The 26,803-nt window shown below is 26.8% G+C and overlaps 2 protein-coding genes across 4 annotated transcripts in view; one reads left to right on the top strand and one right to left on the bottom strand.

Annotated features, from left to right (window-relative positions):
* Position 1: 1 nt before the first annotated feature.
* On the top strand, positions 2-14,948 carry LOC112598335 (heterogeneous nuclear ribonucleoprotein L-like). Of its 3 annotated transcripts, none has more exons than XM_025344749.1 (18): positions 2-309; positions 407-491; positions 738-828; positions 3,843-3,910; positions 4,276-4,342; positions 5,164-5,252; positions 5,361-5,451; positions 5,915-5,981; positions 6,285-6,335; positions 6,974-7,027; positions 7,831-7,884; positions 8,073-8,127; positions 8,445-8,565; positions 8,624-8,742; positions 8,953-9,079; positions 11,654-11,765; positions 11,825-11,929; positions 14,539-14,948. In XM_025344749.1, exons 3-18 carry the CDS (start codon positions 772-774, stop codon positions 14,841-14,843), a joined length of 1,542 nt encoding a protein of 513 aa, XP_025200534.1. In that variant the 5' UTR covers positions 2-309; positions 407-491; positions 738-771; the 3' UTR covers positions 14,844-14,948. The 3 variants fall into 3 exon arrangements, with proteins under 3 accessions (XP_025200534.1, XP_025200536.1, XP_025200535.1); XM_025344751.1 differs by having other exon boundaries at positions 2-249; XM_025344750.1 differs by having other exon boundaries at positions 2-487.
* A 1,450-nt stretch (positions 14,949-16,398) lies between these two features.
* The window catches only part of LOC112598364, a 31,048-nt gene continuing 20,643 nt past the window's right edge, over positions 16,399-26,803 (bottom strand). Inside the window, exons 10-15 of the mRNA XM_025344793.1 lie at positions 26,007-26,611; positions 24,896-25,566; positions 24,104-24,212; positions 23,781-23,971; positions 20,716-20,940; positions 16,399-18,054 (exon numbers count right to left, since the gene is read on the bottom strand). Of these exons, the coding sequence (XP_025200578.1) occupies positions 17,672-18,054; positions 20,716-20,940; positions 23,781-23,971; positions 24,104-24,212; positions 24,896-25,566; positions 26,007-26,611 (2,184 nt within the window). The 3' untranslated portion in view covers positions 16,399-17,671. The remainder of the gene's footprint in view (positions 18,055-20,715; positions 20,941-23,780; positions 23,972-24,103; positions 24,213-24,895; positions 25,567-26,006; positions 26,612-26,803) is intronic.

A 26,803-nucleotide genomic window follows, 5' to 3' on the forward strand; every position in this document is an offset into this window, starting at 1 on the left:
CCTCCGATAGTCTGACAAGTAATGCTTCGTTTTTTCCGATAAACAATAACGGCCAATTTAGGGTTTTACTGTTTTAGTGATTGTTCTTTTTATCTTATTAGTTTTTAGCTTTTTCTAATATATCATACAGTCATACCTATAAACTTAATGGTTACAATTTAACTATTTAACAGACGTTTTCCATCAAAATTGTATTATTCGTACGGCCGTTAATTAATGTCGTCTGCATTTTGCGTGACTACTGACTAGGTAGTGTGTTTTAGACGTTTTAGTCGCCCACGCTACGTTATAATTGTTTAATAATTTGTAGTGAGTCTCGTTCACTTTGACATTTTCGAATTTTTGCTCATATGATACTGGCTTAAATGACATTTTAAATGTAAAATCGTTCCATCATCAATTGCAGATCGAGAGAAGAAAGTATTACAATTTAGTAATTTCAACATTCACGAACCCTATAAGTGTCCTAAACATCAACTCACTGTTGGTAGGTAAGTTTATTTTATATTAATTGGATAACTTCACAATGTACTTGGATATTTATAAAATCTATTACTAGAGGTATTCATGCATTATATTTAATTTGAGTAAATTATAATATTTAGTGATGAATTTATGACTAATGACTAAATACGCTCAATAATAATACAATACTCAATAATAATATGTGACATTTAATATTTTTAACAAAATATCTCTTCTACTTACTAATATTATTTTTTAATCTTTACTTTTAGAATTTTCCGCAATATTGTTTGATTGAATAGTAAAATGGCAAACAACACTTGGAATTTTTGGATTTCTAATATCCAAAAAACGACTACTTGGGTAATATATATATATATATATATATATATATTTATTTATATTAATGTAGTTTTCTTTTTAAAAAATACTGAGCCTCATTGATAAAACTTGTATCAAAGACTGAGGTATAATTCATTGTTATATAAATATTAATAATAATTAATGTCATACCACTTACACCTACAATGTTATACACTGTTATAATAAACAATAAAAAAAGAAAATAAGGCCAATTGTACGATGTAGATATTTATTAATTTTTGTATATAAATATGATTTATGAATGATAGGAAGTTAGTTAAATAAGAGTTTTAGCCTTAGATTTAATATTTTTGATCCACATATTATTTTTTATCAATTTGTTGTAGTTAATCAATGGAAAATAGATTTCTAGCATACCAAGTGATCTATGTCATGAACATAATCTAAAGCTCTACTTGTGATTTTTATGATGTGTTTATGTGCTTATCTTTAAATTTAATAAGTCAAATTATTCTAATATTATAATCATTTGATGAGTGTTGACTTATACATACATTTTAACACTAATATTTTTTTTTCTTCATTTTTATCTTATAAACTAATATATTTACTGTAAACATTTAGTTAAAGCATATTTATACGTCATTTCTGAAAAAAAAAATGATAACAAATGAAACATACATCACTATTGCTCCAAAATTTATAATTTTATTTTTTAAATTTTCCATTTATATTTTGCTTTCTGAGTAGCACCTTTTTATTCTCAATTTACTCTTCAATGAATTAAAATTAAGAATAAAATAGAATATTTTGAACATAAACATTGTCAATATTAAGAATTAGCCAGATTAAAACTATTTTATAAATAAAAAATAATTTAATTAATTGAATTTCATCAGTGGATGAACATAATATATACTTTGTATTAATTGTAAATACTCAAATAATGAAAAGGTAAATTATTGTTTGATTAAAATTAGAAGAGTGTGTGGATAGAAATAGATGGCATCAAATAGTGGAAGCAGTGAAGGCCCTAAATGGGCTATAGAAGCTAAAAAAAAAAAAAAAAAATTATTGTTATTTTCAAATTAAATAATAGTTTGTCAAATAACTACGTAAAAATGTAAAATATTAATAGATATAGTTTCTTCTCAGGGGTAAGGACATTATATTTTAATTGTTCATTTTCACCTGCTCTTTATATACAAGTTTGAGAGTTAAAATGTTCGATAATGTTAATGTACTTATCAATATAAGTATTTCAATAAATAGTTAGGTATCTAGTTATTTTTATTTTTATGAAAATTTAAAAAATATTTAAGTACAATACTTTTTTATAGATATTTAAAGTTTAAATTTGTATGAAATTAGATATTTAAGTAAAGAATAACAGTTTTGATTATTTTATTCTAATTAAAAATATTATTTCTAGAGATTTATAACTTACATGATTATGTATCATGTATACAATACCATTTTCAAAACTTTTAGATAAACTGTATGCTATTGCTTATTGATAGTTGATATCATATTACTATAAATAGTAAAATAAATTCCTTAGATAATTGATAGAAATATACACTTATATGTCATATTATAATAGGTTGACATATCATCTCTGTTAAAAATCATTTTTCTTATGTAATGATTTATTATTGAATTCTTATTTACCACATCTCTTAGAGTGATCTACTCAATGACATTGTACATTCCTACTGTACAGCAGATCAATTATGTACTTCCTCTTTTAATTTTAATTATATATTAAGATTCAATTTGTAATGTTTTGATATTATATTTTTTACAGTTTTAAATTGTAAATAACTAGCACTTAATCAGAATTTTTCTATACGGGAATTAATATTTGTAAGATTATTTATTCTAGTTATTCTAGTTAATGCTCTTCCTCCTTTTGCATTTCCAACAAGCTAAAAATTTAAAAAAATAAATTTTAACAAATTATCAGAATACTTTTTAAATTTTTGCAAACGATATATGTTAAATTTGTTTGATGATTGAATATTTTGCTGTTTCCTCTTATTTATATATAGGTAATAAAAAAAAAAAGTCAAACTACACAAAATTTAAATTACTACAATTTAATTAAACTTAAAGCTTAAACACGCCTCTTAATTTTTTTTTTTGGTTAATAATTATCTGTGTTGAATTGTTAACTTTTTACTGTATTTTAATTTTTAAATTTAAATTTAAAAAAACCTACATGGTAGGTAACATAGGTGTTGTTATTATTTTATGATATTAAAACTACATTTAACCATAATGTATATGGTTAATATTATTAATTATTATGTTTGTAACATGGTTATAACAAAAATATAGGTTTTTAATTAATAATTATATTTTATGTTTTGCACGTTGTATATTTTATGTTTTGCACATTGAGTACTTTTCTGTTGAAAACTATTATTATTCTTATTTTTTTATTAATTATTGTCAACTGATAAATGTTGTTGATCCTTGGAGTAGAGTTCTAAATAGTTATCAGATAAATTTAAATATTTATATATCATATACATTTTATACCTTGATAATATATTTAGAAAATAAATAGAAATTAAAACTAAAAGGGGTTCTGAGATTTTAAAGTAGGCCCAACCATTTCTATCTATAGATATACTTGTTAAGTATCTATTATATTTTAAATTTTAATAATAATAAAAAAAAAAAAAATGTATGCAATATTAACACTGCTATAAATATTAATTTTTTAATTATTTATGTCATTTATTTTATTTTAGTTACAAAAACAAAATGTAAACTAAATAATTATGAATGAGTATATATTCGTGGTGGAATTATTTATGACAAAAAAGAAAACTAATGACCATTTTAAATATTTTATTCTATTTATTATAAATATCTTTTTTTTGTTAATAATCAGGTCAATTTTTAATAAGACACATAAATAGTTTCTTTTAGTATTTGAGTAATAAATAGTAATTTAAATACATTTAAGAAAAAGTATTTTTACAACACATTTTTATAGTCTGTAAATACAGCTTATTTTATAATAATATTTATTTAATTTGTAGAACATGTATGATGGTTTTAAATTCAATAAAAATCAAAATCAAGCTTTAGTTAATTATAAACACAAAAGGTATGTAATTTTGTTTTTAAAATACATTTATGATTTATAACATAGGTACTTACAAATATTGTATTCATTTAAAAATATATTTCACTGAATAGAGGCAATGAATTTTTTAAACTAATTTATCATCTATTAATTTCAAAGTATGTAAAAAAAATATATATATATAAATTTGAACTTGAAATTGTTATTTTTATTTTAAATTAAGAAAAAATTAATTTTCTTATCATTTGTTTTATTTTAAGGAGTATGGTTTTATATTAAACGACTTTATTTATTTAAGCACTATTTACATTGTTTTACTGTATATCTTTTTTTTTTACTAAAAAATTATTCATTAGTATACCTAATTTTTAATTTAATTTTATTAGTGTCATTAGTCGTCCAAACCGTGTGTTACATATTGAAATTCTTCAGTGTACAGTTAAAATCACTACAGTAAGTAGAATAATAAATAGACACAGCATGTTATAAAACTATTTAACAACAAATATATAGATATTATGTACCAGCGTTTCTTAAACTTTTTTATCCATAGAACCCTTTTTGATGCTCACTTTTATCGTGGAACCCATAATTTTTTTTTAGAATTATTTGCAATAAAAATTATAATTATTTCATAAAATAACAATATGTTAAAGGTATTTTTTTATTCAAAAAATATGTTAAAATAAAAATAATACCTTATGTATATAAAAATACTTAAATTACTTAAATTATATTAAATTTTAATTTTAATGATATAAGTGAAATTGCTTTTTATTATTACAAATATTCTTAATATTAGGCTTTATTGATGAAAGTTGTACAAACATTTTTTTCTATACTAGCCGCTACTTATCTTTAGTTAGATATTTTAAAGTAATTTTCTTGAAAATTTTTAAAAAAATTACTTAAACTACGTGGAACCCCAGGGTCCCGCTGAATATAGTTTAAGAAATACTGTTATATTCGTATAACATATTAGTAAACATAGTTAAAATTCTTAACGATCTTGGTTTATTTTTAATTTTTAAAAGTAGACATAAAGTATAAAATGTAAAAAAAAAAAAAAATATGATAGTTTATTTATTATTGAAAGAAAGTTGACATAAATAAACATATCACATATCAAGTTTAATTTTGAACTCATATTTTATGATCTCTAAGATTTTATACTAAATAGTTTATTAATAGTATATTATTTATTTAAAATGAGCCAACAATAGCTAAGAATGGTTTGATAAATGAAACAGTATACTAATCTTAACCATTTTTAGCATGTATTGTATTCAATTTTGATTACTCACGGAGAAATACTGCGAATTGTTATATACAGAAAGATTAGGAAACTCAGAGCATTTGTTGAATATCCTTTTCATTCATTAGTATTTTATTTATAATTATATCTAATACTGAATTATATAAAGCTAAAATAATTGTATTTATTTAAAATTTTTTTCTTAACTGTTCATACATTTAGCAAGGAAGAATTTGCAACAAAAGTATTTGATGAATCTAATCATATTACTTTAGATTACATAAGATTGAAGGCTGATTATGCCAAAGTATGTATTTAAAATTCAAATTAAGATTATTATCTACTTTTAATCTTATTATTAAAAATAAAATAATAATTATTAACAATTCAATCTCACACGGTCAAATATTGCATGCTTATTTTATTTATGTACCCATAAATAATTCTATTAATGATAACTTTATTAATTTGTTAATTGAACAAATTTTAGATTTAGTTATTAACTATGTAATAAAAATTGATCACTTTTTTTATTCAAATATGCAAATCACTAAATATAATGTATGATATATATTGTGATAATAGTTATTGAAAATAATATGTGTACCTACCAAATAAACACAAATTTTAAAATATAATTATTTATATTTGATTTTATTTAGTAGCTGTTGTGTTAATTTAATAATTTTATTTCATGTTTAAGTTGGCTTTTTATCTATAAAATATGTTTTGTTCTTTGATTAATAAATATTTGCATACGTTTATTCTAGCTTTCCAGTATAACTGTAATAAAAAATGATGAATTGAATTGGGATTATTCAAAGTCACCTTTATTAGGTATGTTTATTTACAATATTATAATGAAGATACATAAAAATATTTTTAATACTTACTGTTTAGTACTTGAATGCATAATTTTCATCATATTATTTATTTATTTTTATACTTAAACAAGTATTAATGTTGTTAAATGATACATATTGTATTTTTGTTCGTTGTAGGTATTTAATATTTAAAGATTTAGTAATGGTAATTCTTTGATTTAGATTCTTAAGCAATGTATTGAAATATTTGGTCTTTAAATATTCTCTGTCATACTGTTTAGGTTAATTTATCTTTTATTGTTTGTGTGCCATTTAGAATTTGTTGGTGGTTTACCTACATTAAAACCTATTGTTGCTGTTTTAAAAGGTAATTAAATTTATATATTATTATCTATTTTTATTTAATCTTTTTGTATAAAAAACTTTTAATAGTTAAATAAATCAGTGAAAAGATTAGGTTTGTAAACAATACACTTAATTGAATAAAAAATAATAAATATGCCCATTAAAATCTAAAATATAAATAAAGTGTTGCAATAATTAGATACCTAAATTAATAAAATATAAATTATTATTTCAAAAGGATAGTTGAAAATCAGAAAAAAATAAAACAGAAAGAAACTTGTATCAATAATGAAATTAGTTATACTTTTATTTAGATAGCTAGAAATTACCTGGTTTGACACAAAATAAATATTAATAATAACATTTGTGTATAGGTACTTATTTTAAATAATCCTTATAAAACACAATTAGATTTTACAATATTTCTGTATTTAAAGTATTATTATAAATTATAATTAACTAGTATTTATAGGTAAATGCAAGATAACATTTTTTTTTCTTTATTCTGGGAGTCTGTGAACAATCATAAATTCATATACCATCCTCTCAAAAATTTTGAGCACGTATTGTAATATAATATAATGATGTTTTTTAAATTGAAACATGTGTTAATTATTTAATCTTGAAAACAAAATTTATCCTAATTCTTTTGTATTTTAGATTCACCTCAAAGAACAAAAATTCCAAACATTGCAGAACGCGACAAAACTTGGGGTTAGTTTTATTTTATAAAGATAAAGTGAAGTTTCAATAGTTAGAAATAGAAATAAAATATATTTATTATTATTTAATTTATTTTAAATAAGTTGTATATTATCGGACAGATTATTTTCAATCATATATCCTATAGAAGTATAGAACAATAAAAGTGTGTCGAATGAACTGCTTTTGTAATTACTTTTTGAATGTTTACCGGAAATGTTGACTATAAGGGGACGCTTCACTCGTATGCGATATTTCCATCTTATAAATGTACAACATAGTAAAAATCATTTCTTGTAAGAAATAGGCAAGTATCAGTAGGACTGTAGCCCAATTAAATAATCCAATTTTCACACTATTAAAAGAAAAATTCTAGCTGTGCAACATCGTTTTTAATTTTTCGATATCAGAACGATAAAAAAGTTTAAAAAAGACAAAAATGGCGTTATACAATTAATATTTTCATTTTTATAGTGTGAAAATTGGGTTGTTTAACTTGAACTACAGCCCTAGTAGTTCTTGCTTGTGTGAAATGGTTTTTACTAAACGTACGTTTGTTAGACAGAGGCGATAACATGTCGATGAAGCGTCCTCTTAAGCAATGATAACAATTATACGAAGAAGAAAATATGATATTGCCTAAGTATTGTCAATATTTCTGGTACCTACCTAACATATATATATATAAGTATGTTTAGTATTTATACATTTTATTTTCAGACTATTGATATTTAATTATTTTGGTGTATTATAAAATAATAATAACTGTTTTATTTTTAAAATCAATCTAATATACCTACAATTTAATATTTCAGAACTGGTCGAAAACTATAATTTCATTTATCCTGATAATAAATCTCCCGTACCAGGTATAACTGTTTTACAAATTGTGATTATTATATTATTGGCAAATAAATCACTATTGACGTATTCGTTTATTGTCTTGATGATTTTTTATTTTGCTGATTACACTGTTTTCTATATTACTGTATAATGTATAAATAAATGTAATAATCAACTAATTTTTAATGTATGTATATGTTGTTTTTTTTTTCAGGAACAAGTACTACAAAAAAGATCGTTTTAACCGCAAACAGTGAAACCCGTAAAACGTATGTATACACAAATATGTGTTGTTCGATCACCGTTCGTGTATGACTTATAGATCGTAGCTAAAACATATCTAATTTAAATTTATAACTCTGAGATAGTTGACTATTTTCTCGACTTCATGAAAGAAATTAACTTCAATTTATCTTATTGCATACAAACTGTATGTTAAGCGTTAAGTAGAGCAATGCGGGGTATAAAGGGCGTTATCAATTTTATTATGATTATAAATTATGTCTGTGTTTGTTGTTTGAGTGTTCGTCTGTTTAATATAAATGAGTGCGAGTACATATGTATTAGGATAACAATTTTTTTTCAGACTTTTGGCTATTTCAGTTTCCGAAGAATTTTCTGTTCTTTCTGTTCGTGGCCTTGACCCGACTAAGAGCAATTGTAATCGAATTTTCAAATTATTGTCAATGTATGCCACGGTGGCTAAAGTACGGTATTTTTTTAATTTTAAGTTATCACATTGTTATTGATTGCTATTTGTTTTAGATTAATTATTCACGTGAATTAAATTCTGCCGAAGTTCAAATCAGTAAATGCAATGATATCAATGCGTTTGCTCAAATTCAACATCATTATCTTTCGCACGGATTAAATTTATCACTCCAGTAAAGTATATTTTATTTTAACATTGATCAGTGATTACTAGTGCTGCTTTTGTTATGACTTTTCTTTTAAAGTTAATCCTCTCTTACCAATGACTCAATGAAAAAAAAATAGGTATCTCTCTACTCTAAACAAAAATCCTGGCTACGTCACTAACCATAATGTTGTTTAATAGTTTAAGATTTTAATTTAGCGATTTGTATTGTTTTTAGGTATTTAAAAGGTGAACGGATGTTAAAAAATCGTAATATCGATCCATTCGTTTTGCCCGATGGATCACCATCATATGTAATCTATGATCGAAAAATGACACCTCATGTATTATGTCCACCATCTAGAGTATGTATAAAATAATGAATATTTTATAACAAACTGTTGAATATAATATATTAATTTAATTAGTTACTTAGAGTATTTTTCTGTTTTTATGAGTCCATAACATTTATTATAATTTACTGCGCCTTGAGATATTTAAATCAGATTTATAAAAAAAATAATATATTAGATCTATTTTTATTCGATTATATTAAAGGTAGTATACTTGAAGTGTGAAACGCTTTACACCAAACTATATTTATTGGGTTAAGCAATGTGAATACTGTTCGGGCCTCATGTAGTGATTAACAATGAAAAAAAAAAAACTATATTTATGTAAATTAAAAATGGTAAAATTTACATTTTTTAAAATATTTGAAAAAATTACTTATAGAGTTTACGAATTTTGATATTACATGTTTCTCGTAGGTAACCATTTATCTAAAAAAAGATGAATGTAGGTAATCAATAACTAATCGCTTTGTTGTATAGTAGGTGTCGAGTAGGTACCTATATGCCCCGTCCTTGAGGAATAAATCAATGAATGTAATGTAGGTGTTAATTTTTAATTCTATCATAAATCATTGCATACGTAAAACGATTGTACGATGACTGTCAACGTATATTTTATTAATTATATTGTTATTAAAGTAATTTATTTTAGTCGTAGTATTACAGTAGGTTAAATACATTTTTGCCGAAACATCGCATTTATTTAATTATTAAAATAGTACTTGTATGTTTATATTATATATTATTGTTGATGTTAACTTATTTTGAGTCAATGTCAACTTGCCGTATAACGGTATTAACTAGTTCGTGGTATGAACAGTTAATAATTTAAAATTAATCTAAATGTTTTGAAAATGTTATTATTTATTTAAAATACAATAATACATGTTATAAGTTTTAATTACCTACAAATAATATTTTTAAATTACAAAAAAATAACTAAAATCGTTATTATTTGTTTAAATACATCTAATATCGTCTATACTTAAAATAATTAAGATGTCTATAAAAAAGTTAATATATTTCGAAAAATTTATCATGTTTACGTAGATGATATAAATGATAGTTTACATTTCGAATTATAATTAAGAGGATGTCAGCACACTATTCGTTTTCTCTCTCTGGCCCACACGCAACATAGACAAAACGCATTTACGCAAAATCATTTTTTTCTATGATGTTAAGTAACCTTAGAGTAAAATCAACCATTATAAGAAAGATAGATAATAATATTTTTGAGGGAATGACATATCGATTTGTCAAAATGTGGTCACAAAACAATTTAAACATCGTTTAAATTTACAATATTATTTTGTTTATTTTGAAAGTCAAATAACAATAAAATATGAAATTGATATGTCATTCCCCCAAAAATATTATTATCTATCTTTTTTGTAATGGGTGATTTTACTTTAAGATTACTTAAAAACATAGAAAAAATGATTCTGCGTAAATGTGTTTTATCTATGTTGCGCGTGGACCAGAGATAGAAAACAAATAGTGCGCTAACATCCTCTTAATGAATAGTAAAAATTGGTTGTGAATAAATAGTTAATTACACGTAAATGATCAATGTCGTAAAAGTTTAAATTTTGAACTTTAATTTGAAATTAATATGATTTCAGATTTTTTTTTTATTCATTATTAACAGAAAATTAAGAATCTAACAAAACATTTTCAAACTTTAGATGTAAAAGAAAATTTTTTTATGAATTTCTAGATACATAGCAATTGCAAATTTTCACAATCTTGATTAATTTTGTTAAAATTTAAACTTGAAATACTCATAAAAAAATTCTAGGATTATGTATTTTCAATATTTTTTAATTAGTAAATATATAATTGTTGAGAAACTTGTTATTAAACTTAAATGTTTTTTTAACCCAGTGAAAAATGAAGGTTTTATCATGTAGGTAGTGAAAATGCTAATATAAACGTATTGTGAAAATCGCAATATCTCAAGTTATTCGTTTTAGAGATTTACCAAAAAATAAAATCAGTTTTTTAAAATATCGGTTTTTAATAAAAATTCCTGTTTTTATTTATTTTTTCTCGGTCTTTTCGATTATTTTACTTCTGGTCTTTTAAATTACCAACTAGATTTAATTTGCTATCAAAAGTCATCCCCTAAGTTGATAGTTTAAGCATTTTTATTGCCCAAAAAAAAATTTCGATAAATACAAAAATAAAAAACACATTAGTTTAAAGTCGTTACATTCATTGCTCTAGTCAAAATCTTTAATTCTTTGTTTATTGTATTTATATACTTGTTTCATTCAAATTTACTCCGCATGTATTTGTATCTATCAATAATTTCAGTATTCGAGTTAAAAAAAAAATATATATAAATTATGTGCTATGTTGGTGATTTAATATAAGTTAACACATTTTGCTACGATTTAAAATTAAAATTGTAATTCTTCATGACGTATCTATCTTTACTATGCACATGCAATGAAAATATTTTATTACTTTTTTTAGTTGAAAATCATGAAAATTAATTGTTAAATTTAATATATATTTTTTTAAATTTTGAACATCAATTTTTGAATAAAAAATTTATAAATATGTATTGATTGTTTATAGGTGCTCCAGTTTGAAGGTGCTCCGCCCTGTATGAATGAAGAGAAACTCATTTCCCTATTAACACGAACAATTAAAGTAGAGGATTTCAAGATGAGAGTGACTACTCCTAAAGGTATTTCTATTGTCGGTGCTCATACGAATAGATAGTTTTATTTTTTTTTTTATTCATAGATACTAAAAAAAGTCCGACGATCAGCGGTGAAATTTGGTTTTCTACCCCAAGTGTAGCTATTGAAGTCGTAATGGAAATTAATTATGCTATTTTTTGGAATAAAGGTACGTGTATACGTTACATTATTTTTTATTATGTGATATTTTGTTAAATGAAAATAAATGGTTACATAAAAAAAAAAACTATTTGTAAATAATCGTATTAAATAAATTTGTCAAGTTCAAATTGAATAAATTGTAGCTAAGCGTTTGATTTTAATATTATTATAAAATTAAATTAAAATATTTTTTATTTATTAATACATCGTGCTTACATTTTAGAAAAATCGTAAATTTATTTATTACGTATATTAATAAGAGCTAATGTTTGATCTTCCAATTCGCGCTGAAAATTTTAAACAATTCTCTACAGTTGTACTTTAAATTTCATTTGGTATGATATGTTAAATGTATAATATAATATTTATAGTAGTTGTTTTTTTTTAACATTTATGATATTACCTGTCTTAAAATTTCTTAAAAATTAATTTAGAGAATATAAACGCCTAAATAGGCAATGCCGTGTTGTATAATTGAATAGGTATATTTATGTAGATAATCTTGAAACATAAAGTCGTTATAAAAAAAAAATGTATTGTCAATATTCTTATAATTTTTAAAAAGTAATAACACTAATAACATATACATAATAATCATGAATTATACTTAAAAATATTGAAATAAAATACTTATTTTTTAGTAATTTATTTATTAAAAATAAGTTAATATCATTTTTTTTCATAACTATAAATAGAATTTCTTTGTTTTTAATATAAAACAATGTGTCTTTTTCAATGTTCATTAATAAAAATGTATTCATTTTATTTTGGGTTAACACGTTTTGTCTCTATTGAAATTATATTTCAATTTAGAAAATGAGGGTTTAACATCTCATACTTGTGTGTACGATAAGTAGAATCTGTAGACTATAAACAAATGAAAATAAGTCATATTAAATGTTTTAAAAATAGCAAAATATGCAGTTTTTTTACAGCACACAAATATTTACTTATCTTTTGTTAGCATTGTTGTTGTTTGTGTGTAATTGATAGGGTTCATCTTTGACAATTTTTCATCGGTTTTTAGTATTACAACTGCGATGTCACTAATATCATTTAAAAAAAATCTAAACTAAGCATAATTGTACTACGACTAAAATGTTATGTAAAATAAAAATAATCTTAATTTTTGATATTTTTAAAATTAAAAAATGTAAAATCGACGTTGATTTGAAACTTACTATGATCTAAAAATCTGTTTTTTCGATAACATGATAATATATAACTTTATACACAATACACATATTTTATACATTATGGTTTTGCTCTGGGTCATCTGAATTTTTTTCTTTTCAGAAACTACTGTAAATAGTTATGAGGTATACAGTAGTCTAATAAGTAATTCACGACTTTGAAGTGATTCACTAGCTTAACCAACAAACCGTTTTGATATGCGTTTTTAAAATAAACTCAAAATGTCCAGTGGTTTCCAATGGTATTGATTTATGTCTTACCGTATTCTATGCTCTAATGAATAACCATATCATCTTTAGGTATAATTATAACGATTCATGAAATTGTAGATGCAAACATTCGTAGATAAGTTCGACTGATCAATCCTGGTTTATAAGTACATCTTAATACGATATAGCTTTAAATATTACATATGATAATCTAAAATAAATTTATCTGTACTAAAAATCGAATGTAAAGTGTGAATAATTTATAGTCGTCTTTGGGGTTATTATATGATTCGAATACTTTATTAAAACGTTTGTTTTTCGCTCACCGCCGTCTTAATGTTTCACTCATCACTGATGTATGTTTAAACTTACTAGTTGTCTTTCATTTATTCATTCTTAAGTAAGATTTGTTGTCAAAAACAGCTATAGATTTCTGTTTTTTACCAATAAAAAATATACATTCATTTCGCATTTTTCGTTGTGTCGGATTACTAGATTAATCACATAAGGGTTTGTATTAGTACTTTTTATTCAATTTTTTAGAAGACTCGATACATTTACGGTTTACCGCATGCATTTTTCATGCACTACCCTACAGAACTAATCCATTACACATATTTTTATTTATTTATTTCTTCTTTATGATCTCTTTGTATTTTTTTTTTTATAATTTATTTTTAATATAATGTCAGGCACGGTTGCTGTTCACATGGGAAGTTTATGAAAAATGAAATATTTTCTTAATTAAATTAAATTAAAATATTAACTACTTTTTCTGAGAACACGTTCTATACAATAAGTAATTTTCTCTGGACATTGTGAACAATATTTATAAAGAGAAATAATTTAATTTTTTTTTTTTTTTTTTTAAGGATTTGGAGGGGTTAAAAACTTGAGGAAGTTTAGAGCTCACTACCTTTTTCTCTGATTTATGTGTTTCATTTAAGTAAATATAATATCATGTTATACCTGCATGTATATTATCGAATTCGACTGTATTGTGAGCGCGAGTGCTGAGACTCGCAGCGAAATGTTTAATAATTGAAAACACGTCATCTCGATATTTATATGGGGGCTTAGTTAAAAATTAAATTCCTAACGTGCTGTTTAATGTTAAGCACAATTTAGATAAATATTTTTCATAAAAATATATATTTAATGTGTTCCCTATTTTTTACATTTTAATTTTTTGAAGTATTACGTATTATTTTAGTTAGCCACAAACAGGAGTACGTGTTGAAACTATCATTTATTTCTGAAGTAATGCCGATATTAAAAACTGTTGAGCTCAAAAAAGAAAATAATAAAACGAACAAAAAAATCGAAATAGAAAATATTAAAGCAATCAAAACGGAAGATAATAAAGCGATCAAGACGGAAGGTAATAAACCGATCAAAACGGAGGATAATAAAGCGATCAAGACGGAAGGTAATAAACCGATCAAAACGGAAGATAACAAAACGATAAAAACAGAGTGTAATATAGTCATTAAAAAAGAAGCCATCTACTATTGTTAAACTAAATGTTTATACTAAATGTTGTGTTTTTGCATAGAACGTATTTAATAAAATGTTCATGACATAATTAATTATAACCGTTGTTATGAATGTAAACCAATAATAATAAAAATAATAACTCGAGAAAGTACGTAACTTATATTTATTAAAATTATTAATGTATTATGATATTTTCATTAAAGAGGTATGTATTAAACTTTTTTTTTTTCTAAATTATATGATAGTAATAACTTTTTTTAACATGATTTATGTGTACATGTAGGTATAGGTATATATATATTTATAAATATAATGTTTATACATTATTTCTATTTTATGTTATAAGTATATTCTTAATATTAATTGCTACAGAAATAATAACAGTTATACAAAATAAATATATTAAATAATAACAACTTTTATTTCATTTTTTATAACTATTTTCTCATTATAATCTTAGCGGTTCAAAGAACGAAACATTATAATATGTACAAATGTCGGTATTTTCATAAAGATTAAACACTTTTTTTTCTTTTAAATTTCTAGTCGATATGACGCGCAAAACGTTTCAAAACAAAAAAAAAAAAAATGTTTTTTTTTTCGTAAATATATCTATGTATATGTATGATGTATATTGTTTATATATGACTCGGGAATAGTATCTGTGTGAAAAATGTGTGTTATTTTATTAAATCAATGTAATATTTTATGTTGACGATCAAAATGTTCCGAAATATCATAAATTAATTAATCGAAAAATAACCATATCGATACAGCAATCGCGGTTTAAGTATGATTTGTACACATTTTAATGTCTCATAAAACGATCGTGTTTAATATACGTATAGATATATCTAAACCGGTTGGAAAAAAGGTTAGTGGTAATAGAAAACGATAAAATTTCTAATAATTTATTCATGTATAGTTTTACATTGGTAACCGACCATTAATTATCTGTTTATATCACAACCTTCGACAAAGATATAATATGTGTTAGGTAATCGTCACTCCACAGTTGCGGTGACGATCTAAATAGTTCGTATTAAGTATGATCCGCCGAAGGAACGAGACGGAATCCGATTTTTTTCCCTAATGAAAACGCCTCGAAAAGCGACATCGAGACGCAAAATACAAGTCTCACGAGAAGCGAGATATTATGACAAGGATTTTGTGCTACTCCGTCGGTTGTCCGTAACGATACTACCCGTCACGACTGGCTCATTTCGCGCTCGCGATTTGAGCGGAGCTGAGCCCTAGGACCGCGCGGTCTACGAATAATATTAATCTACGATGTTTGTGGGACAGTTATTGTGCGTGTGTAATTATTGCAGTTAACGTAATAATATTTTGATTTTGATTTCGTATATCACAGACGAGTGGCCGTTCGAGTTTTTTTTTAACCTCCGATATTATGTGCATAGGTAATAATATAGTAACAGTATTACGCGAAATGTGCACAGGCGTCTGATGTTGGCGCGGATCCAGAGAGGATCAAAGTGCCCCTCCCCCCTCCCTATTTAAAAATATTATACATTATTAAGTATTTACATATTTATATAATTAAAATTGTAGTTTACACGTCTTAAAATAAAAAAAAAAAATTAAGTTCAAATCAAATTGTTAATATTGTTATCAAAACTTACCGATAGTCTATCATGTAAAACAATAACCAATTATAATAGTGTTTTTTTCTGAAAAATATGTACCTAACTACCTATATCCAGTGCTTGATTTGGGGGGGGGGCGGAGTCCCCCTTCTTTTTTAATTTTTTTTTAGCGTACCCCTTCTATTTGACCCCACGGTAATGTGACGATTAATTTTGTGTGGAACGCTCGTTTATCAAACATCTGATGAGTCCCCCTTCTATTTTTTTTCCAAATCAAGCACTGCCTACATCATTTCTGATTTTTAGATCCGCGCATGGTTTGCTAGTAATACTTATTTCGTTTTGATAACTAGATTCGTATTTTTCACGAATGTTCTATACTGTGCATATTTGTAGGATTGGTCGAGCCATAATTTTAATTAATAATTTTAATTAATACACGGACACTCTACATTATACACTTTAATAGGATGTACACGCGTGTGTTGTTTTAGTCTTACTAACACAACATTCAACCAAAACTTATATTTTGTTGTTCCAATTGTGTGTTATTGAGTTAAATATTAGAGTAATTTGACCTTTCATCAAACTTTAAGGTAGGAATACCGATCTGTGTTCTCTCGTTGGCTTCTCAGGAAATTTTGATTTTTAAGCGCAGCGCGTAAAATAGTTTTTAAAATTTAAATTAAAAAATCATCACGACTCGCTTAAAAATTAAAAAAAAATATTGTAAAAATAAACCACAGAACACTGTAGAGATAATATTCTTTTCCCCCAGCCTGTTGGTCAATTTCATCTAATATCAAATGTAACAACATAAAATTGAAATTGTAGAACGCAAATTTGATGTGTTGTCCGCGCGTAAAACAAAAACAACATAACGATTATTACGTCTCCTTTTAACGTGTGCTCTTCGGTAATGTCGGCGCGAACAGTCGAAAACGACGGACTTGCGTCAAAATCTATAATACAAGTATTTTAGTTATAAATCAATAGAGTGTCTGTGCATATACCTAATGGTGCGGCGACTCGACCGATTCGACAAATATTGATAGTAAAGCGGCATAGGTGGGCCGAGTTTTAAATCGCTTTTTGGCGACAACATTACGGTTCGCATTATATTTGTACCCGCGGTGAAGGTCTGGACGTGTTTAAAATGTACTCGAACCGGCGAACGTCCGGAGTAAGTCCACTTCCGCTGCAATTGCAGTTTGATAGTATATATAAAAAAAAAAAAAAATGCTAAAAGCTTTTGGCGTGAGTGTGGGCGAGCGGTGGGTTGTAGTCGACGCCCTGGCCGCGGCGACCGTCGGCCCGGAACGCGGTTGGAGCCGGCGGACGGTGATTGTTGTTCGCGCCGTCCGCAGCTCCCTTGATCGTGAACGTAACGAAGTACCGCTTGTTCTTGTCCAGCTTGTCGGTGGGCAAGTCGATGGCTTGTGCGCAGGGCCCGTTACCTAGCTGCAGTGTGATCGGCCTGGACGGGTCCACGTTGCGCAGGCATCGAGTAGTGGTTCCGCCGGATGTGTCCTGGCCCGTCCGAATGTCTGGCAGGAAGCGGTGGCGACGGCCATCGTTCGCCGGCGGTTTCGGCATCTGGTGATGGTCCAACCGGAACTTCGGTACTGAAATACATGCGAACGACGGCTTGATGGTGTTATATTGTCACGTAATGAATGCGACAAATAACGAACTATACATATTATGGAGGGTAGGTCAATGTAATGTTGTCGGGAGCCAATGTTAAATTATAGGCCACCCCACTTTTGAAAAAATAATGCGTTATAGATCCTGTTTCTTGCGAACATGCTGGTGGTAAACATAGCAAGGGCTTAGGGCCCAGAATATATTGATTTTAAAGGCTTGTTTTTTAACAATTTATTGTTGAGACCTTCTTACCAACATTATGCCTTGTAAATAATCAACCGCATACCTAAATATTATGATATAACAAGAATTGTTTAATTATTATACGAATCAAGTATATAATTTACCAATCCGTTTTAATTTTGAAATAAATAAAATATTATCCGTATTTTTTAATAACCTAATAAAATATGAAAATAAGTAGGTATATACAAATTGAAATTTCAAAATAAAACAATCAATATAATAATTGATGAGCATATTATGATAACGGTTATTTTTTGACTTTGGTTGTAACTTGTAGGCTGTAGCAAGATACCAAAGAGCTCATTGATATCCAACCAATCCGAAATATCTTGTTCAGTAGATAAAATAACTAAAATGGTAAGTATATTGACATAGTTTTTACTCAAAGAACAGATTTTTTTTTTTTTTATTGTCTAAAAATTGTTGTCAAACAATTAACTCAGCATTTATATAAGTCATAAAGTTATACCATTTTACGGGTTGTATCTAAAATACACGCACAGAATTTATTTCAAACGATTAATGTAGTTATTTCATATTTAACGTATACAAGTTATAAAAATACATTTTTTAGAAGGTTACATATTTCTTTATGTATTCTTATTATTTCCATTAAACAACGTTTCAGGATTGTTTCACAAGAGCGATTAAAAATAAAAATATGTTAAACAGCAAATATAAATTATATTATACTCTAATTTAACTAATTAAATAATAAATAAATAATCAACTTATTCTGTCCTTTAAATGTTCAATTTAATATAATGCATTATTATAACTTGTAATGTAAAAACTAAATAATATATATAAAAAAACTTCACGATAGTTTTTTAAGTTGTATATTCCTTTAAAATATACTCCGCTTGGAATAAAGTAAATGTATGTATATTATTTTTTTATTTTTCTAGAAAAAATCTCAGCTTTTACCGAGTTTTTGCAATACCACAAAGAAATAATCTCAATTATGTGAAACACGATTACAAGGCAAAAAAAAGTTTTAGAACTTTACTGGAAAATACGGTTTTACTATAGTATTACATGATCTCTAAAATCAGATATTTGTATGGTATAAGTTTTAACTAAAGCCCGAAAGTTGTAGGAATTACAGATTTTTTGTTAGTATTTTATAAATTTTAAATATAACATACTATAAATATATTATACTATTGATACAGATACTAATATGTATATGTATATATATTTAAAAAAAAATTATGTAAACAGTACATTTTTTTCTTGTATTCATTAATAAATTATTTTTAGATATTAAAACATTTTTTAATGGATATTTTGATGTTTTTAGCTTATTTTATAAATCTTTAATTTGTCGATTATAACATTTTTCAGGTTTAGGTACTCAAATCATAATTTTATTTCCCACTTACATTAATATGTATAGAAAATTGATTTTTATAGATTATATCAAAAGAACAGTCCATAATAATAGAATAATATTATAGTACATACTTTGATTTCGAAATTTTGAAATTGCCAGATGAGTATCATGTTTCCAGGAAGCTATGTTTTTTTTTTAGTTTTAAAGTCCCTGTAGCGCAAGTTACCCAATTTTACAATGTCTTACACAACTACCTTTTCTGCTTCCAACCATTTCACTAGCACTATCGAACGAACTCTTCTTATCTTATACCAGATATGAGATAAATACCTTATTATTTCAAAATTTCATCGAGTCAGTCGTAGAGTAGCGAAATAATAATAATCGATATAACTTACTAATTAAAATTTATAATTTATAGTAGGTATATATAATAAAAAAACTTGTACATTTTGGGAATGAAGTTTTATATCAGTAACAAAACATCTGGACATTATTAAAATAAAATCGAGTTTCCCTATATCGAGTATTCATTTAAACCCTTTGTTTAAAGTTTATTTATCATTGCAAAAACTACAAACAAAAACACAGAAGTTTTATTCACACCAACTACACGTTATGTTAACAATCTCAAAATCTGGTAAAGTTATCTGTTCATCTGTTTAGTTTTTAAATTTAACTAGCAGTCTCGCATAATATATGTCTTACTATTTTATTGTGTGAACTAATATACACGCACAGGTACTTATTATAGGATGATGTCGTTGCATGGAACTATATATTATGTATTATTGTTTTTTACCTGCCATTATTGTGTGTTTATGTGTCGTGTTAAAATATGTCTCGAGTGGATGGTCGATGGAATAGCTAAAAAATTATAACATGAATTCGCCCTTTAAACGGTAATGCAATAAAACGGTCGACCTTCGAAATTACCCTTCCGTGTGTTTCCGTGTAATAGTCTTGTCATATCTTATCGTACGTGATTGTACGTTATTAAATTAATACTAGTATTATGCTTAAAACGCACTCGTGCAAGTGGCAGCGTTGTACTCACTATATGCGGCACAAGGCACACCGGTGTATGCGTGAGTGGCGTGAAAACACCTGTTTGTGGTCCGGACACACGATAGACAATCGTTTGGATTCTCCAACACTGTTTTGCCGGTGTCGATCCGTCGCAAAGCTCCAGCCAATTTTTCTACTTCATCGATTGATTGTATCCTAGGGACTGTGGTTTTATCGTCGGCCAATGATTGTTTTTGCAATACCAACAGTTGATCTATAAATAATAAAAAATAATCTATGAGTAGAAAAAAACAAGCATAGTTGTTAAGTTATACACTATATAATTCAGAATAATGTTATATTACATCCGAATTATAATATTCATTGTGTATATTATAATATAATACATGACGTGTTTTTTTCTGATTATATGCATAACTGAATTTTTATGAAAAGAATTGTAAAATGAAATTTTTTGAATTTTTTCAGATTTTTAAAATGCCTTTAAGAGGTTTTTGGATGTAATTTTATGAATAATTGTTAATTTTTAAAAAAATTCATTGTTTTGTTATACCTACTCGGCGTAAAAAAGTTCAAATAACAAAAATTCTTTAGCGAGAAACTAAAGCATTTTAAAATAAATATTCTATGTAAATTATCCCTCAAAAATATCAGTTTAAAGTTTAAACACTAAACAGTATATACAAGCTGTTAAAAATCAAATTTTTGATGTAGTTGACGAATTATGTTGATTTAGTTATATCAATTTTATTCAAAAAACCCAGAAAAAATTTTGAAAAATTTTTCTATTAGTTAAAATGTTAAAACATGGTTATTGTTATAAAACTGGTAAATCATGTTGGTTTATATATATTAATAATTTGTGGAAAAGCCAGAGAAAATTGTATAACTTTTATTAATATATTGTTTCAACTTCACGATAAAACAAAAAAAAAAAAAAAATTAGTTATTACGTATATGATAATGTCATGTATAAATCTCGAGATTTGAGCGAAAACTGAAAATGATTGAATACTGATATTTAAAGTAACGAACATAGACGACTTAACGAAGCTATTGATATGATATACATAATACATATTAAATAAGTTGTGAAAATTGGTTAAAAAATAAAAATATTAGAAATTTCCCATTATTTACTACTCGGCTTATCTGTAAAACATTCGTGAAAAAAGATCATAGTTTTTTTTTCTTTGTGACATTAAAACAATATACTGAAAAAGATTTCATAAAGTTTTATTAAAATTCTTATAATCTATTAAAATTTCTATAAAAAATTTGAAAAAATTTTATTTTTCTAATATATTAAATGATAATATATTATTATTATTTTTCCAATAATATATTGGACAATAAATTGGATAAAATTTCAAAGTTTTTTGAATATACGACTAAATAGTGTATGACTAAATCATCATGATTTGCAAACTACTCAAATATCAACAATTTGATTTTTAGAAGCTTATATTTACTATTTTTACTGATATTTTTGATGGGTAATTTACATGGTGTATTTATTTCGCATTGCTTTAATTTCAGATTTTCTCTGTTTAAAATAACAGTGGCAGAGTATCTACACTAAAATTGTATTAATAAATTATGCTTAAGTCTACTGTTGAGTTAGCATTTTTTTTTTTTTTTTTTATTATTATTATTATTATTAATACTCAAAATACATTATAAATTATAAATTATAATTTAAAATATAATAGAATTAATTTACCCTTTTAAGCAATGCTTGTGATGGGGTAAATAAATTATTATACACATATTTTTTATGATTTTCTAGGATATTATGTAATGATAATGATATTCAAAATTTAAAATTAAAGTTCTCTTAACAGTCACTTTACAATAGAGTTCTTATAAATTATATAATTTGATTTTTTATTCACATGATTACAAATACTAGTTTTGTTTATGATACAAAAGCACTGCATTAAAATTTGATGGACCTAAATAATCCAAAAAATGTTTACCAATATTGTTTTTTGTATAGGTACTCAAATTGTAGACCATACGCTCTACGTTCACGTTTATTAATATTTTTAAGACTTATATTTTTAAATACACTTAATATGGTAAATTTTTTATATAGAAACCTGATCAGCAAAATTCTTTATAGTTGGAAATTGAGGAGCCTTTTAAATTATACTTATTTAGATAGATCCTAACAGCTTGATCTTGTTGTGTTATTAATGGTCTCATTAAAAAAAATAGAAAAAATCTGTAGGCCAGTTTACAAAAATTAATATATGATTATTAAATTCGACCAAAAAAAATTACGTGGTTTAAAACATTCACTTGCTAGTTAAGTCTTAAAGTTAATATATCCAATATTATAACTTACAAAATGTTATGGTATGTATTCACATACAATATTTTCAAAGACTTGTAGATTTAGAATTAAGTTAATTAAGCTAATTATTAAAAGATAAGTAGGAGTTATAAATTTTTATAATTCGTTATTATAAACGTTGTTTACATCTCTTAATCGAGTACGTAGGTACATCTATAAAATCGTAAGTAGTAAAATATAAGTATTCAATTGTGACACTAATATATAAATGGGCCATGAAGGGTATTGTTTATTGTATTTTGTAATAACCTAGGTAACTATATAAGTACATAAGGTATGACTGTATGAGTGTATAACATGAAACACATTTAACCAAAATACGATTCTCAGATACACAGTACTTTCTGACAATAATTACAATATAACTGTACACATAATATCAAAAATTATATAGATATAGGCACTTATGTAGTTATATACGTGTATAAATCGTTTTGATGTCAATATTATTAATATTAGACTACAACGAAAAGGCAACTTTTGCATGAAATGTTAAAATGTTTACGCTCACTCAAATATGCTCGCACAACTGAATAGACACGCAACACACGCATATTGTGTTCAAAATGATTGTGTACTAGGCACAATGTATATGTAGTATAACTAAAAGTGTATAATATTATTGGGTATGTGGAATATTTAAAAGTAATTCATGAACTTATTAATAAAACGATTATTATGAGTTGTAATTTTTTTTTTCACTGTAGTGATATTTATGCAACGATTAAACTTACCGTATAAATATTTTTCGAAACGCTTAAATGAAAAGGGTCCGTCATATCTTTTCAATCCAGTAAATAGTCCTGTACTACCATACTCTTCAACCAGTCGTTTAACCAAAACTCGTTCGTCGGACTTGCCTGCTCTGATTTGTAATCGTTTTAATTCAGACAGTTGATAAAAAATCAACCGTTCCAAATTATATCTAAGAAAAAATATACTGTGTAAAAAAGATTTTAAGAAGAATTTTATTTTTTTAAAAAATTTTGTATTAGTACCTGTTTAAAATTAAAATTAATTTTGAACTTTTTTTACATATATTTTAAGCTCAACTTACTTTCTACTACTCAGTTGAACAGCTTTCGTTACAGACATGGTGTTTAAATCATAAGTAGGTGCTAAACTACAGTAATTATTCAATCGAGGAATTCGGCTTTTCATTTTTTCTAAAACAAAAAATGATCATCAGAATACAATAATATTAATACAAATTATGTATATAATTATTTAAATTATTACAGTGTAATTTATACGTTATATAGAACAAATAGAAAGCATATAGCGTGAGTATTGAATAGTATTGAGGGGTATCTTTTAAAAAAAGATTATCATAATTGCAGGAGAAATGGTACACAAACAAAGATTTAGCTGTATAAATATTGTGTAAGAACATATAATATAATAAAACCAAGAAAGTAGCTTTGTTATAAAATTATAGTAAATTTTGATTGTAATTATAGTTATTCAGTTAATTGCTATAATAATAAATGCATTAAGCACTTGAATTTAATGATAAATCATTGTCTACGAAAAACAATTCTAAGCGGTGATAAACGGTATGGTAGCCTCTATTTTTAAAGATATTTTATAATTTATTTACATGAATATAAACTATCTATTTTTATATTAGAAGTACGGTACGTTGAAATCATTTTACTATAAATATCGCATATATTTTACTATTAAATATTAATTATTATAATATTTTATCATACATTAATATATTATAATATAATATTAATACAATATATATCTGTTTTTTAATGTTATTTTATTTTTATTTTTTATATCATTAGTAATAACAATCTTATCATAATATAGAATAATTTTAAATATGTGAAGCACTTACTCGAAGTCGACCGTAACGGTTTTCGTCGGCAACAATTGGGACACTCGCAAGGTCTTTCGTCGTCACGTCCTGAGTCCGGCAGCACACTGAACGCGGTCGGTTCGCCTCCAAAGTTTCGACCTCCTGCAACGACTCCCACCCCGACATTGCCGTCGCCGCCGACCGTGGTCGACAGTTGTGGCGTGTCCACGCGATCTAATACTTCGACTATGGCTCTGCTACTGTTGGATTGACCTGTCGTCGGCGTTTTGCCACCCTCGCGACTCGTCGACCGTTCCGCCACACTTCCTTTTGCCTTTGCCGTCACCGTCGTCGCACCGTCTTTCACTGTCACCTCATCACCTTTCATCGTTGTCGACGTCTCGCCTCCTTTTGTTGCTGGACCACTTTTCGTCACCGGACCGCTTTTCGTCGCAGGACCGCTTTTCGTCGCCGGATCGCTTTTCATTGTCGACGTCAAACCATTGATTCCTTGTTCTACAACCGTGGCCGACATTGGGCCGTCGTCTTTTTTGTCATGGTTGTTGTGCGATGTCACTTCCGGTTCAGTTGCCGAAACCAATTTCTGGTCGAAGACGTCATCGCTATCTTTAACTTTTGCCGCTTGATCGTCCTTTAATCGGATGCCGTTACGGTTAACGTCTTTGTTTTCCGCGGTTGTTTTTGGTTTCCTGTACGAAACACGTCATGTTATTGTACAAAATATTGAACGTTAAGTGGTTATTATAATGCTATAAAATGTAATCTATGTAAACACGCATTGAATATTATAATATCCAATATCAGTTCAATACTATAAAATCATAAAATCGATTAATTCGGGGCTTGGGACTTAAGGGCTAAAAACAAAATTTAAATTTCACGATGTAGCTACGCGTATCACACATAATACTGATATCATCTACACTGCATAAACTACATTAAAAAACATTTTCCTCAAATTTGGCACCATATAATATAAGGTCCTATTGCCTTATATATATAGGCCTGTAATATTTGGCACAGTCATGAAAATAAAAAATAATGTTCTTGCTCGTATATTTTCGGGACACATTTAAATTCATTGGCATAATGCTCAGTGCAACAATTTAAAAAATATAATTATACTCACTCGCCGTCCCCGTCGTGTTTTCCGAGAGCTGCAGGATTCGTGTCTACGAGTTTGTCGCTACCTCCACCACCTCCGTTGCCAAACTCCCCGGACGTCGCTTTAGCTGCAACGCCGTCGGCGCGTAATTCTTGTTGTTGGTCGGTGACAGTATTCGCTTTGGCTGCCGTCTTGTCTCGTCGATGGCGGCCGCCACCGCCGCTGCCGCCTCGAGTCGCCATCCTGTTACCACGACGCCTATTCCTCTGCAGTCGTCTGCTATTACCGCAATGATCGGCCGCTGCCGCCGCAGCCGAGCCATTTGTCTGTTCTTCAACGCAACCACCGTCCGCACCGTCATCGTCGCCGTTGTCGTCTTCATCCTCCTCGTCCTCGTCGCCATCATCGTCGTTGTCGGGGTCGTCGTCATCGTCGTAATCGCAGTCGTAATTTCCGTCACCGTCGCCATCATAACACATATCGTTTTCGCTAAAACATTCCTTTTGCTCGTTGGTAACGCCCGTTGACTTCTTTCGACGGGCTTTCGGCAACGTACCGCCACCGCACGACTTTCTGTCATCTCGCGAATTGCCGACCGTTTTCGTCAGCACGTTTGCCCTTATGTGCACCTATACGGATTATAAAACATATTGCGTACACAGGCATAATATATAGATACGGAAGACTAAAGATAACTTTAGTATAATCTGGCGATTTTGCCGACATCGTGCTTTGTTGTGGATAATAAACGATTTACAGACAAATCGTTTGTTTTTCTGACTGCTGCGGGATGACCGATATGTGTATTAGCTATTTTCAAC

The sequence above is a fragment of the Melanaphis sacchari genome, unplaced genomic scaffold (genome assembly GCF_002803265.2).
Source record: "Melanaphis sacchari strain LSU unplaced genomic scaffold, SCAv2.0 Contig47_pilon_pilon, whole genome shotgun sequence".
Classification (NCBI taxonomy): domain Eukaryota; kingdom Metazoa; phylum Arthropoda; class Insecta; order Hemiptera; family Aphididae; genus Melanaphis; species Melanaphis sacchari.